This window comes from Corticium candelabrum, chromosome 12 (genome assembly GCF_963422355.1).
Source record: "Corticium candelabrum chromosome 12, ooCorCand1.1, whole genome shotgun sequence".
NCBI lineage: Eukaryota > Metazoa > Porifera > Homoscleromorpha > Homosclerophorida > Plakinidae > Corticium > Corticium candelabrum.
The window spans coordinates 7,063,979-7,078,243 of NC_085096.1; the positions used below are offsets into that span (position 1 = coordinate 7,063,979).

The 14,265-nt window shown below is 40.1% G+C and overlaps 1 protein-coding gene across 1 annotated transcript in view; it reads left to right on the top strand.

Annotated features, from left to right (window-relative positions):
• LOC134187697 (WD40 repeat-containing protein SMU1-like) overlaps positions 1-11,225 on the top strand; it is a 30,548-nt gene extending 19,323 nt beyond the window's left edge. The window contains exons 9-12 of the mRNA XM_062655849.1: positions 987-1,113; positions 2,694-2,861; positions 10,710-10,862; positions 10,923-11,225. Of these exons, the coding sequence (XP_062511833.1) occupies positions 987-1,113; positions 2,694-2,861; positions 10,710-10,862; positions 10,923-11,021 (547 nt within the window). The 3' untranslated portion in view covers positions 11,022-11,225. The remainder of the gene's footprint in view (positions 1-986; positions 1,114-2,693; positions 2,862-10,709; positions 10,863-10,922) is intronic.
• The last annotated feature ends 3,040 nt before the right edge of the window (positions 11,226-14,265 follow it).

Below are 14,265 nucleotides of genomic sequence, written 5' to 3' on the forward strand. Positions count from 1 at the left end.
TAAATGAGAGTACCTGGTCATTGACTAGACACGGACAGGACCACCGGCTTGGCAGTAGCATCCTGCAGACGGGTACTTGTAGGCCTTGGTGTCCAGTCGTCTCAGAATGTGCGCCATAGTCAGTGCCCCTGGATGACTTTGGCCAAGCTTTAAATGAATTGTCAGTGCTCGCCGTAATCCTTCATGTGACACATGGAGGCCTAGTCTCTAGAGGCAACGGAGCCATCTTCGCAACTGACCTTTAAGGTCAACATCAAACAACATGAAGGGCTCAACATTGTCCATTCATTCATTGTCCATTTGTGTGTGTGTGTGTGTGTGTGTGTGTGTGTGTGTGTGTGTGTGTGTGTGTGTGTGTGTGTGTGTGTGTGTGTGTGTGTGTGTGTGTGTGTGTGTGTGTGTGTGTGTGTGTGTGTGTGTGTGTGTGTGTGTGTGTGTGTGTGTGTGTGTGTGTGTGTGTGTGTGTGTGTGTGTGTGTGTGTGTGTGTGTGTGTGTGTGTGTGTGTGTGTGTGTGTGTGTGTGTGTGTGTGTGTGTGTGTGTGTGTGTGTGTGTGTGTGTGTGTGTGTGTGTGTGTGTGTGTGTGTGTGTGTGTGTGTGTGTGTGTGTGTGTGTGTGTGTGTGTGTGTGTGTGTGTGTGTGTGTGTGTGTGTGTGTGTGTGTGTGTGTGTGTGTGTGTGTGTGTGTGTGTGTGTGTGTGTGTGTGTGTGTGTGTGTGTGTGTGTGTGTGTGTGTGTGTGTGTGTGTGTGTGTGTGTGTGTGTGTGTGTGTGTGTGTGTGTGTGTGTGTGTGTGTGTGTGTGTGTGTGTGTGTGTGTTTATCCAAGTGTACTGTGACTGTCAAACATTAGAGGCTGAATGACAAAGGAAGTATTTGGTGATTACTTTTGTGTAACGCATGAGTTTTCACTTGAATTAATATTTGTTATATCATATTTGCAATTTTTGTGTTTTTTGTGCTGCTGCAAGGAGTGTTTCTAATATTTAGAATTCATGGCCTTAAGTCTGGGAAGATGATAAAAGAGTTTCGTGGTCACACATCGTTTGTAAATGCTGCCATTTTTACACAAGATGGCCACAACGTTGTGAGCTGTAGCAGTGATGGTACAGTGAAAGTAGGTGCTGATTACTGTATAGCGTCTAGTTGGTAGATGGTAGATACCAAACAATTAGGGAGGAAGTCAGTCAGTTGGACAGATGAATAGACAGACAGAGAGACAGACAGACAAATTGTTGTATTTAATTGTTGTATTTAAGCATTGATTCCACTTGTAATAGTGCACAGTACAGAAGCTTAGATAGCCAAACTAGTATTTAGCTTTTACATATTGCTATTGTATGATAGTTCATGTCTGAAAGTATATTGTCTGGACAGACAGGCCTTCAGGCAGACAGGTGAATGTAAACAAATAGGCCGTGTTTTCACTAACACTTAAAAACCAGTTTAACAAGTGGTTTAAGCTAAACTGGTTTAAGGATTGACTTGTTTCACCTGCACTAATTATATTCTAAACCTAAACACATTTCCTAAACTCGTTTGGTAGGTTTAGCAAGTGGTTTACACTTAACTGTCACGTGATACTAGCATGCGTGCTTGAAGATTGCCACTAGCATTCGTGCTTGAAGATTGCCGCTGATGCCACCATTTTGATTTTATCTACTACTATTTTGTTGGTATGGGATTGCCTTGAAAGATGGAAGTGTTATCAAATAGACGAGAGAAATCAGCAGCTACTGCTTGTACCTAGATGCTGAATTTGAAGTCTCAGTAACAACTGCTGTTGCTCTGACTCGGTGACAGAGCAGCGTAATGACTGCAAGCCAAGCAGCATTTTAGGAATACTGCACTGTTACAACGGATTTGTCCGCATACCTTACCTATTTCATATGCATAATTACCTAGTGGAAACAGTCACCTTCTGGAACTGGTGTAGTTTATAGCCTTGTTTAAACTAAGAGCGTGTTCTCACCGACATCTGGACTAACTATGATTAGGCTAACTATGATTAGGCCAACACTAACGCAAGCGCGTTCACACCGCTAGGTATGATTAGTAAGTCACGTGGGCACTGGAGTATGATTAGCCTCAACAGTTTCATCGGTCACGTGGGCACTTGAGTGTGATTAGCCTCAACAGTTTCATCCGTCACGTCCGGCAAGAATTTGTGTGAATTGTCTTGATGAATCCATTGCTTTAGGTTTTGAAGAGGGAAACATTTAGTTTGCTTTTTCTGGCAGCTTCTTCAGGGACTGCAGGAAGTTGTCACATGTATAGGCACGCACGTAGTAGACATCTGCTTGCACTTCCGTATACATAGCCATGTTGTTGCTGCGTTTGCACGTTAAACATACAACACCACATCAGAAACATCGTCGGCACGCTCTTCTTGTATACTACCTCACGTGCCACAGTCACGTGCAACCACTAACGCCACTAATGTGGTTGTAATGCTACTCTCTACATTGTTAGAATGGCGTTACACTAATCATGAGTACGACCGGTGTGAATGAGTGGCTTTAGTGCACTAACCCAAACTAATCATGATTAGGCCTGGTGTGAACACGCTTTAAATCAGCTTAACGTGCAGCTATATTTATAAAAGTGGAAAAACGGCCGTAGACATTTCTTCAGAGTGTATGCTTGTTATCTTGTATCCCACAATGAACACCATTTTCAATCTTTATTTTTGTTTAGATTTGGAATGTGAAGAGCACTGAATGTATCAAAACAGTGAAGCCTGATGTTGGTTCTGGATCTATTGACCGAACAATCAATTCTGTTCATCTTTTTCCAAAAAATGTTGAGCTGTTTGTTGTCTGCAATCGATCAAGCACAGTAGCCGTTATGAACATGCAAGGCCAGGTAATCATGATAACTTCGTTATAGTCCATACCAAAATTAGAGACAATGTGGGAATTGTGGTGAAGTATTTAGATGTTTAGGGAGTGGTTAGAGGAGTGGTCACTAATTGCTTCTGATTACTTGTTGCTCTAACCCATAGAGGGAATCATTATACAGGTAGGCAGAGAAGACGATTCAAGTTCAGACAGCAAAGAGATCTATGTTTGTGAAGGAAATGATGAGAATGTTGACTCTGACTGAAGCTAATTACTTCATCACCTGCGTGGTATGCTTTGAAGCCCAAATGGTTTCCCTGAATGCTCTTTAGCTTAAATTGAAGGCGGTCTCTACTTACGTGTCTAAACAGGAAGCGGCTATTATTAATGTAAGAAAGGGCCAATGACAATTTATATTTAGCTAATTGTTATCGCCTTGGCACGAGCTTTTGATTAGGTTTGAAATCAACTCTCTACGAGACCGGATACCTGAGATCCGGGAATTTTCCAACGTTGTCTCTAATTTTGGTGTGGACTTTGGTTTGTTCAAATTTTGAATACCATATTATTAAACTGTGTCATCTAATCATCTGAGTCAGACGGACATTTTGGCATGCATGTATTTCAGATACTGTTTAGTGCCATATGCTGGCTGTGGCTCAGAAGGTTGCCTCGTTTTGTCACAGTTCATAAGTTGACAATGACAGTCACACTATTTTCTGGGTTCTTGTAAAATGTGATCTTATGAAACATACAAAACACAGAACATGAAAAACATGACCAGATGAGAAATGGAATAATTTAAATTACCAAATACATTCACTCCCGTATGTTGTACATATGTTACTGTTATTTGAAATATGTTTGAAAAGATATTTGAAATATCCTGTCGGTCGTGTTTCCACTAGCGCTTGAACCAGTTTAACAAGTGGTTTCAGCTACACTGGTGTAAGGATTGACCTGTTTCCAACTGCACTAAACCAGTTATATTCTAAAGCTAACCTGCATTTTCTAAATCTGTTCTGTATTGGGTTTAGCAAGTGGTTTAGGTTGAACTGTTATGTGACAGTAGCGTGTGTGCTTAAAGGTGACCTCTGACAATGCCATTTTGTATTATTTTGGTGGTATGGAATTGATTTGAAATATGAGAGCTGTGTGTGTGTGTGTGTGTGTGTGTGTGTGTGTGTGTGTGTGTGTGTGTGTGTGTGTGTGTGTGTGTGTGTGTGTGTGTGTGTGTGTGTGTACTGGCCAACAGGTGATCAGTCTTTCCCAGAGTTACCAACACAAATCAAGCGTCTCACAAGAGGGATTGAGCTATTAGGTTCTCCGGTATATGGTGAAGACGATTTTATAAAAGCAACAGTGGCCAGACGCATCGAGAAGGTAATTGAGGCTCAATCGCATCTCAGCGATTTAGACCACCCTCAGGCTGTACTTCAACTGTTATGCAGCTGTCTCAATGTGTGCAAAATAAACAATCTATTATGCACAGTTGTTTCTGGTTTGGTTGATGATGAACTCACAAAATTTGATGCATCTCTTAGACATTCGCTTGAATTGATTACTCATTTTTCTATTCAAGATTCTTCTTGGATTCAGGCGTCTCTTGCAGTTTGAGATGGAGGTCTTGGTCTATATGAAGCGTTGAGCTCATCGGCAGCAGTTTTTGTAGGTAGCTGCAACTCTGTTAGACATTTGATGCAATCATTTTTTAGTCAGTCTAACATGTCAACATCCACAATGAATCAGGTCCAGTTGGAGTCAGAGTCCAAGATTTTTTAGGAAGATGAAGCACACGCTTGTCTACTCAAACAACTCAGCGATCACCCTCCGTCATGTAATCTCAGAACATTATCACAACGCGTCATTAGATCTATTATCAACTTCATTTAGCCTCAACCTTGAAAGAGGTTATTAGTCTTCGAGGTAGAGCAAGATTAAACACCGTTGCCACTACTCATGCTGGTGCTTGGTTGCGGGCATTACCAAACCCAAACCTAGTCCTCGTCATGTCACCACATGAATTTGTGATTGCAGTACGGATTTGGCTAGGAATCCTTCTATTCCCGTTCCCACCATCATCATTGAAATGTGTCTGTGGTCAAGTTCTTGACCCTTTTGGTGATCATTTGGTTAGCTGCGGTCACGGTCCTCTCCGGATCAAACGCCACGACGCCCTTTGTGAAGTGATTTACAACGCTCTTCTAACGGACAACAAGCATGTAAAAAGGTAACAACGTTGCTCTGGCTATGACAACAGTCGTCCTGGTGATATATTTCATCCTGATTTTCTTCTGGGTTGCCTCGGCTTCTTTGATGTAACAGTAGCCAACAACCTGCAGCCTTTATTCATTATTAAAGCTGTCAGCAATGCAGGAGCTGCTGCAGAAGCTGCGGAAGCTTGCAAAGACTTTTGTCACACTGACAGAGTTACAACAGCTGGTGGTATATTGTATCCACTTGCTGTGGAAACTCTCGGTCTCTGGACACCATACAGTCTCAAGATCCTACGCTCTATAGCTTCGAGAATTTCTGCAATGAGTCACATGACGTTTTCAAGGTCTTTAAATAACTTACTACAGCAATTGTCTGTGAAATTATGGTCATATATTGCTAGATTGGTTTTACAACGTTTGAATTTAGATAGATATATAATAATTATATACATTTTTAGTGTAGGATATATTTATTACATACATGAACGTTCCCCACCCCAACATCTCCAACAACTCAAGTATGCATGTCCCAACTATGTACATCCTCTATCTCTAAATTCAAACGTTGTAAAACCAGTCTAGCATTATATGACCATAACTTCACAGACAATTGTTGTAAGAAGTTGTTTAAAGACTTTGAAAATGTCATGTGACTTATCGCAGAAATTCTCAAAGCTATAGAGCGTAGGATCTTGAGACTGTATGGTGTCCAGAGTTTTCAAAGCAAAGTGGATAAAATATACCACCAGCTGCTGTAACTCTGTCAGCGTGACGAAAGTCTTTGCAAGCTTCTGCAGCAGCTCCTGCATTGCTGACAGCTTTAGTAATAAATGAAGGCTGCAGGCTGTTGGCTACTGTTACATCGAAGAAGCCAAGGCGACCCAGAAGAAAATCAGGATGAAATATATTACCAGGACGACTGTTGTCATAGCCAGAGCAACTTTGTTCCCTTTTTGCATGCTTGTTGTCCGTTAGAAGAGCGTGGTAAATCACTTCACAAAAGGGCATCGTGGCGTTTGATCCGGAGAGGACCGTGACTGCAGCTAACCAAATGATTGCCAAAAGAGTCAAGAACTTGACCACAGACACATTTCAATGATGATGGTGGGAACGAGAATAGAAGGATTCCTAGCCAAATCCGTATTGCAATCACGAATTCATGTGGTGACATGACGAGGACTATAGGTTTGGGTTTGGTAATGCCCGCAACCAAGCACTAGCATGAGTAGTGGCAATGAATGGTGTTTAATCTTGCTCTACCTCGAAGACTAATACAATCTTTCAAGGTTGAAGCTAAATGAAGTTGATAATAGATCTAATGACGCACTGTGATCATGTTCTGAGATTACATGACGGAGGGCGATTGCTGAGTTGTTTGAGTAGACGAGTGTGTGCTTCATCTTCCTCAAAAATCTTGACTCTGACTCCAACTGGACCTGATTCACTGTGGATGTTGACATGTTAGACTGACTAAAAAATGACTGCATCAAATGTCTAACAGAGTTGCTGCTACCTACAAAAAACTGCTGCCGATGAGCTCAACGCTTCATATAGACCAAGACCTTCATCTTGTACTGGAAGAGTTGCCTGAATCCAAGAAGAATCTGGATAGAAGAACGAGTGATCAATTCAATTGAATCTCTAAGAGATGCATCAAATTTTGTGCGTAATAGATTGTTTATTTTGCACACATTGAGACAGCTGCGTAACAGTTGAAGTTTAACCTGAGGGTGGTCTAAATCGCTGAGATGTGATTGAGCCTCAATTACCTTCTCGATGCGTCTGGCCACCGTTGCTTTTATATAATCGTCCTCACCATATGCTGGAGAACCTAATAGCACAGGCCCTCTTGTGAGATGCTTGATTTGCATTGGTAACTCTGGGAAAGACTGACTTGTTGGCCAGTATACCTTACATTTATCCAAGTTGAGATGAAGGACAAACGTATGTAAAGAAGTTGGTGGTAAATCGGCTGACCTAATGCGTATAGTTAGTTAGAAAAGTCAGGTGGCCCCTGTGGGATTTGAACCCACGTCTCCCCGCATCAGCAGCTAGGTATGCTAACCACTACCCCACGGAACACACCGTGAGTCTTATCTGAGTCTTATCTGACTAAACCTCTATATAGAGGTGCGTATGTGGTACTCTGGACGTGGTACTTGCACACATATTAGTACATTGAGCGGCTTTCCTGAGAACCTCAGGGGTTCGAATCCCACCGGGGCCACCTGACTTGTTTTATTAACTATATATATATATATATATATATATATATATATATATATATATATATATATGGCCACGCCCACTTTAATTGTATGGCACTGCCTTCGCTAAAGCTTGATGCAGGTTTGCTTACTGAGATGCTTTTCTTTGCAAGCTGTGGTCACAGAATGCTCAGGCACAAAAGGAACAAAGTGTTTTATCTTTAATTAATCTTAGTAAACTGTGTTTGACCACATGAAAACTATTAGTCTATGATCCAAACCTTGAAAAGCCCTCTAGAATGTGACCATTGTTGCACCCCTTGTCCGACTTTAATTCTTTGCTTTAAAATGTTGCTAGACTCGTATTGAAGAGAAATATGAATGTTGCCCTTTAATATTTTTGACCCAAGTTAGAAATTTTGAAGACTGTTCAATTACACACTTAGGATCCGTACTACGAGGCTGTGCGACGCAGTATTCGCAATTATTTTCAGCGTTTATTGCGTGTTAGACAGTTGTTCATGTAACAAAAGTGTAATATCCATATAGTAAGTTCCATTAGAAATGTGAAGCGACGTCATCCCAATATAGGAAATTACTAGACCGTAAGTTCCAACATGTAAGGATCTTTACTCCGAGGCCATGTTCCACGGTAGTAGCGATTCTTTTCCGTTTTCATCACGTAATAGACAGTTGTTTGTGCAACAAAATTAATTGTTACATGAACAATTAAAACGATTGGAACGTAAAGCGACATCAGCCTGATATAGGAAACTACTAGTCCAGTATACATGTACGTACATTTCACAACACTGACCTAATGAAAGCGTCTAGAGAGTATACATTTAGTACATGGGAACGTCAGATGCAAATAGGTTATTAAAAAATATGTAATGGAGGTGTTTATGGACTGGATGTATTATAATACTAGTAGTAGATTTTTATCAGTCAGAATCTATAAGTGAGGTCATTTACGTAACTAGACAGACTGGAAGAGTACAGGTGTAGCGTTAGATGTATATAGTAATGGAACTAGAAGTACTTCCAAAATAGTACGGATACACTTAGTGTTAGGTCCTGAGTTTGCATCAAACTTTTCAAAATGTCATGCAGCTTTACGTGACATGCATGGAATTTAATGCTGGAGGTATGTTGTATAGTCCGTTAACGTTTGTGAATTGGAGTCTTACACAAGAAGAAGTGGACACTCGATTGCCTCTTTGTGCATGTTGCACGCCACTAGTGTCCTGATCCTTTACCCGACACATATTATAGGGTGCACTCTTGCCCCACAATTCCTTGTAGAATAATATTTCGAACAGGAACAATTAGATCAGTTCATTTTATCAATTTGTCCACAATGTGTCGCACTGTAGGCCCAGTTTCTCAAGCTCTCGTCGGTTTGTATGCATTTACTGGATGTGATTCCACCAGTTCATTTGCAAAATGCACGGATTTACAGGAAGACCCAAATGCATACTTTGGCTATATGGCAATTGAATGTTCATTATGTTAGGAGAAATATATGAAATTGGTGAAAACCTTTTTGGCGTATGGGAAACGTTTGTGCTTTGTAAGGAAAGCCTATAGGTTGTGCGACGTTTAATAACAGCATTCGATATCAAATGGTCTGCACAAACAACAGCTATGTCAATCGGTTGCCCCTATGTCATGATTCTCTGCGACTCTATATAGCTATATCCGTTACACAAAAAACCAAGCGACAGTCTGAAAGAGTTGTCCCGAAATTCTGATTCCTGTCGGTCATGGATGAAAATTCATTTCTGAAGATCCGACATCATCAGCTATGCAATTGTCAGATCAGTTGACGGCTCCAGAAGCGTTCATTTCCATGTTCTTGCAGCAGTAACTGTGCTCTGGGTGCTGCTCCTGCTAAGACAATGGATGTTTCCAGTGCACTGACGCTTCTAAGTGCTTCCAAGAGCTTTAGGTTGTAACAAACAGGCAGACTGTGAAATATGCGATACCGATGTTGTGTAACAGCAGCGATGATGACTCAATCTTGATGAAATTTTCTTTTAGTGTTAGCATTCTAGAGTTATAATTGTTGAAATGTAGCTCTTAGTAGATTAGTAAAACTATAAAGTCAATTAGAACGATACTACTCTACCGATCACTTGCCTCGTATTGACCACCTGGCTAACACATCAAGTCACTAGACTATCAAAGTGTTGTGTTTCAGATGATTTCTACTGCACATATAACAAATCATGTACAGTAGAATACATAGAGATGTTGTAATGTAAGCGATAAAATAAGTAGTTAAATTACACAGGAAAGGTGTATATGTTGCATGGTTGCCATGGCAATGAGCTCACCGCTTGTTTCTTCTATTTAGGACACTTTAATCGAAGGGCAACATTCGGATTTGCAATAAGCACCTTTTAGTTAGTACAAATCCACTGAAAGATAAAGTCAGGCAAGGGGTGCAACGACATGTCACAATTCTGGAGTTGGATCGTAGACTATATTACTAAAGCTCCTGGGAAAATGTCCAGACGTCAAGAAGTTGACAACCTACATACCGTAGGAAGGGCCAAATATCTACAGTACCCTCGTTTGTTATCGTATATAGCTGCCTAAATACTCTTGTCAAAGAATATATACCAACAGATACTGCTATAAATAGTGGTGCATACTTCTATTACAATTAAGTTCATACCATAGGGCGGTGTTTGTCTTCATTGGTCTTATCTTCAAACCAAGCATCTCAGGAACTACTTGTTAGCCTCAAACAACTTCTCATTTTTCAAAATACAAATACAAGTCCATTCATTGTCTTTATAGCTAATCACTGCCTACTCATGCAGTAAAGCTGCAGGAAAGCATGGTGGGTCTGAACGAAGTGGAAGCTTAGGCATGGTGATGGGGTGGGTGGGGGTGGGTCTCTCTCTCTCTCTCTGTTGTGTGTGTGTGTGTGTGTGTGTGTGTGTGTGTGTGTGTGTGTGTGTGTGTGTGTGTGTGTGTGTGTGTGTGTGTGTGTGTTATCGCTTTATCTACTTTATCTACTTGCACAGTGGATTTTAACGACAAAAAGGGCTTCTACCTGTAAGAAGTGATACTTTTGTATATTTTATGCTGTGGATGTGCAAGATAAAACTTTGTTCATAGGTTATGGGTGATTTCTCAGTGCACATGAGTTATCGCTGTACTTGCCTTCATGGATTTTAATGACAGAAATGGGCTACGGGGAACAGAAATAATGTTTTTGGATTTAGAAGTGATGTTTTATGGATGCTTTGTGCTTGAGTTTCCGGTGATTTTCAGTGTGCATGCATAGTAGCTGCCCCATGTGTTTGTCATACTGAGCATTGAATGCCCAGTTGATTGCACACTGAGGCGTCAGCACCCTCGGTACTTTCATGTATTTCTGTTATACTATAGGCTTGAATTTTGTCTATGACTGTGTCTGTTCTGTTATCATTATAGATTGCAAAGAGTTTCAGTTCTGGTAAGGAAGAAGGTGGAGATTTTTTCTCTTGTCTTGTCTCACCAAGAGGAGAATGGATCTACTGTGTTGGCGAAGACTGTGTTCTTTACTGTTTTAGCTTGTCAACAGGCACATTAGAAAGAGCCCTGAATGTCAGTAAACTGGATGCCATTTAGTGTTTACATTGTCAATGTGCAGTTTTGTGTTTCTAGATTCATGAGAAAGATGTTATTGGATTGGCTCATCATCCTCACCAGAATCTAATAGCTTCCTTTGGGGAAGATGGATTTGTGAAACTGTGGAAACCATAATAGCTGCATGTTTATTGGTGTATGTAGATCATCGGGTAGTCTAATTGCCAATTTGAAGGTCAATTTAAAATTGTGGTGAATCCGTTGTTAACACTGGATTTGCGGATGCATGAACTCCTCTGCTGCTTATGGAGGATGTTTGTTTTTCATTGTGTGTATATATGCAGGAATGGGTTTTTGTACAATCTGTTTCTTTGTTGGTTAATTGCTAATAAGGGGCATTGATGTAGATGCATCTCTTTGTCAAATTTCTTCTGATGTCCTAGATATAGTGTATCTACAAACAACATAATTTCAAAGACATTGAGAGGTCAAATGCTATAGTGTCAGTGTTCCAGAGTTAGAGAGACTGTGGAATGCAGTAATTGGTTCAATAATAGTGTTGTCTCCAAGCCGATTTTGTCATCAATCAAGAGCTCTTTACCTATAGCTGTCTCTCACCATTTGGCTGTGTCAATATAGCTAATTTCCGGAGTTGTCACAAAGAGACAACATTTGCCAGTTTCTACGTAGTAGTGCTGTTAGATGTTAATTAATTGTTGTGTGCTAATTCCAAGCCACAAGACCAAATTGAAAGACTAACAAATACTTCCCAAAATATACAAAACCTTTGTGACTCTACTTGTGTAGAAATTGCATGTAGAAATTGTCTTGTCACAAAAGCAGACCTTATTTATTACAACTTTTGTATTTGCAGCGAGGATATATGAAGTCTGGTTTTGCAAAAACGAACATAGGATGTTCTACACATGCCTATTCATCATTGAGTACCAATGTTATTACAGTACAAAATTGGTGGAACAGGTGGCTGATTTGGTCTATATGCTAGAGTGTGGTGTACTGTTGCAAGTTTTAAAGTGGGTTTATGCTGTAGAGTGGAATACTGTTTGCAACTAAAAGTCTCTGCTAGAATATGAACTTTTTGTTCAACACTGACCTAAATTATTTCAGTTAGGTTGCTACAGCTGTAACCGTCATAGAAGATGAATACTCTTGTAAATTGTCTTTGTTAATTATGTTGTATTCAAACTATTGTATGTATTATTAACTGACTGGCAGTTGGGTAGACAAACTGAAGTTGAGACAGACTGGCATGCAGATAGACTGACTAGACAAACGAGACAACAGTCACAGGACATCAATTGACAGCTAAGACAATGTATAGCTCATACTTGTATCTTGACTATTTATACAAGTTAATTGCAAGAAATAGTTACCTTGTGTAGTAGCAGCGCTCCTAATCAGAGAGCAATATACCAATAAAACTTAAGTAGAATAAATATTTCAACTCCAGCAATCCACGCAACAATACGATAAAAATTGCAAAGATCTCTCTAGTCACACCCATGCCGCCATCTCAACATTTTCACTACTGAGTAACTGACTACAAGCATTCAGCTATTGTTCTAGACTAGATACAATATTACGGTATTGAACATAATGATTGTATAATAAATCTTGATTTTTGAATATCTCCACTTTCTGAAGACTCCAGGTAAAAAATTACAATTTGCAGGGCTGCAAAATGGTCCTTCATTGTGGAGTCTTACGTGGGTGTGGCACTGAGAGGCATTCATTTCTCGAGCCAACATAAATACAGCCTCCATACTTGATAACGTAGCTCCATATTCTTTGATCTAGAATAATGAGGGCATGTGTACATCCCCAATTTTGTTCACAGGTACTATTTTGTTCACGGCCCCTATTTTGTTCATATTTGCTCCTATTTTGTTCACCGCGTACTATATTTTGTTTACGCGTTCTGAACCCGTCGTAGCAGCTCCTATTTTGTTCACGCACATTTCTTCTTCTCAATACTCGCGTTTTCGTGGCACAAATTTCTTTTCTCCTAGCAAATGTGCTCTAGACAAGGCAAACTACATAGAAATAGAGAAAAGTAACCTTGTTCTGAGCAGCAAGTTGCCTATTTTGTCGATTTTCACGCAAACAAAGTAGTACCCGTGAACAAAATAGGGGCTGCTAGAGCAGCCCCTATTTTGTTCACGGCCCCTATTTCGTCCCTATTTCGTTCACAAGATCTAGTAGTGTTCACAGCCCCTATTTTGTTCACAGTCCCTATTTTGTTCACAGCCCCTGTTTTCTTCACAGCTCCTACTTTGTTCACAGCTTCTATTTTGTACAGCCTCCAATTTGTATACAAATAATAATAGTTCTAGACGTCCACGCAGAGTTGAGGAAATGGGACATATTAAAACTCCCTACATCTAGAGGACATGTCATGCAGAATTAATGGGCATGTTTCTGTGTCTGTGTCTGTGTTCTAATTCTAGACACCAATTGCGTGTAGAGTGAGTAAACCTCCCCAGAATTAACTATATGCATGCTTTCCCCGTGTTCCCATGCATGTAATTTGATCGTTATTGGTGAACATGAGATCACAGTATTCCAAAGACTGGCATTTAGTATTTTAAACTTAGATATAACCCACCTAAGTGGGAAAGTCTAATCTACAATAGAAACACATATTATAATACTGAATATAATCTATATAAAATCATTTTGCTATTACATATACGTACGTCCAGTCCAAGCTCATGTAAACTAAACAGCTTTGCTAATTGACAACACGTATGTTTGTCTGACAATAGACTTTAGAATTTTCGGACGCCATTTTTAAATAATTACAACGGCAATTGGCAATTTTAATTAAATTAAGACAGTGCCAACTGCAATGACGTTATACGTTGGAATGACTTCGTCCTTGGCTACTTCTCCAGCCTCAGCAGCAGCTCCTGAATGACACTAATAATTGCTATTCACATGAGTGTCTGCAATCTAAATATATAATATATAATATATAATATATAATATATAATCAGTGAAAATAGTTTATGTAATTTACCTTGCAAGTTGTAGAGCCTCACCCCACAATCTTCTGAATGTCGTGATGATAGCATTTTACGTATTACAGAAGAAAATTTATGTAGTAGCGTAAAAATTATAATGACCATTGTCTTGTCCTTCGCATCGGTCTCGTGCAGCCACAACAGTGGAGCGTGCCCATTTGAGACGTAGAAAGCCGAAACCAATTAGTCGTTATAAACAAATAGTCTCCCGTTGTTACGAGGACTCTCTGTTCCCGGAACTACACTGTACTTTGTTCAGGGCTATGAAGAAAAAATAGGGTCTGTGAACACTACTAGATCTTGTGAACAAAATAGGGATGAAATAGGGGCCGTGAATAAAATAGGGGCTGCTAGAGCAGCCCCTATTTTATTCACGG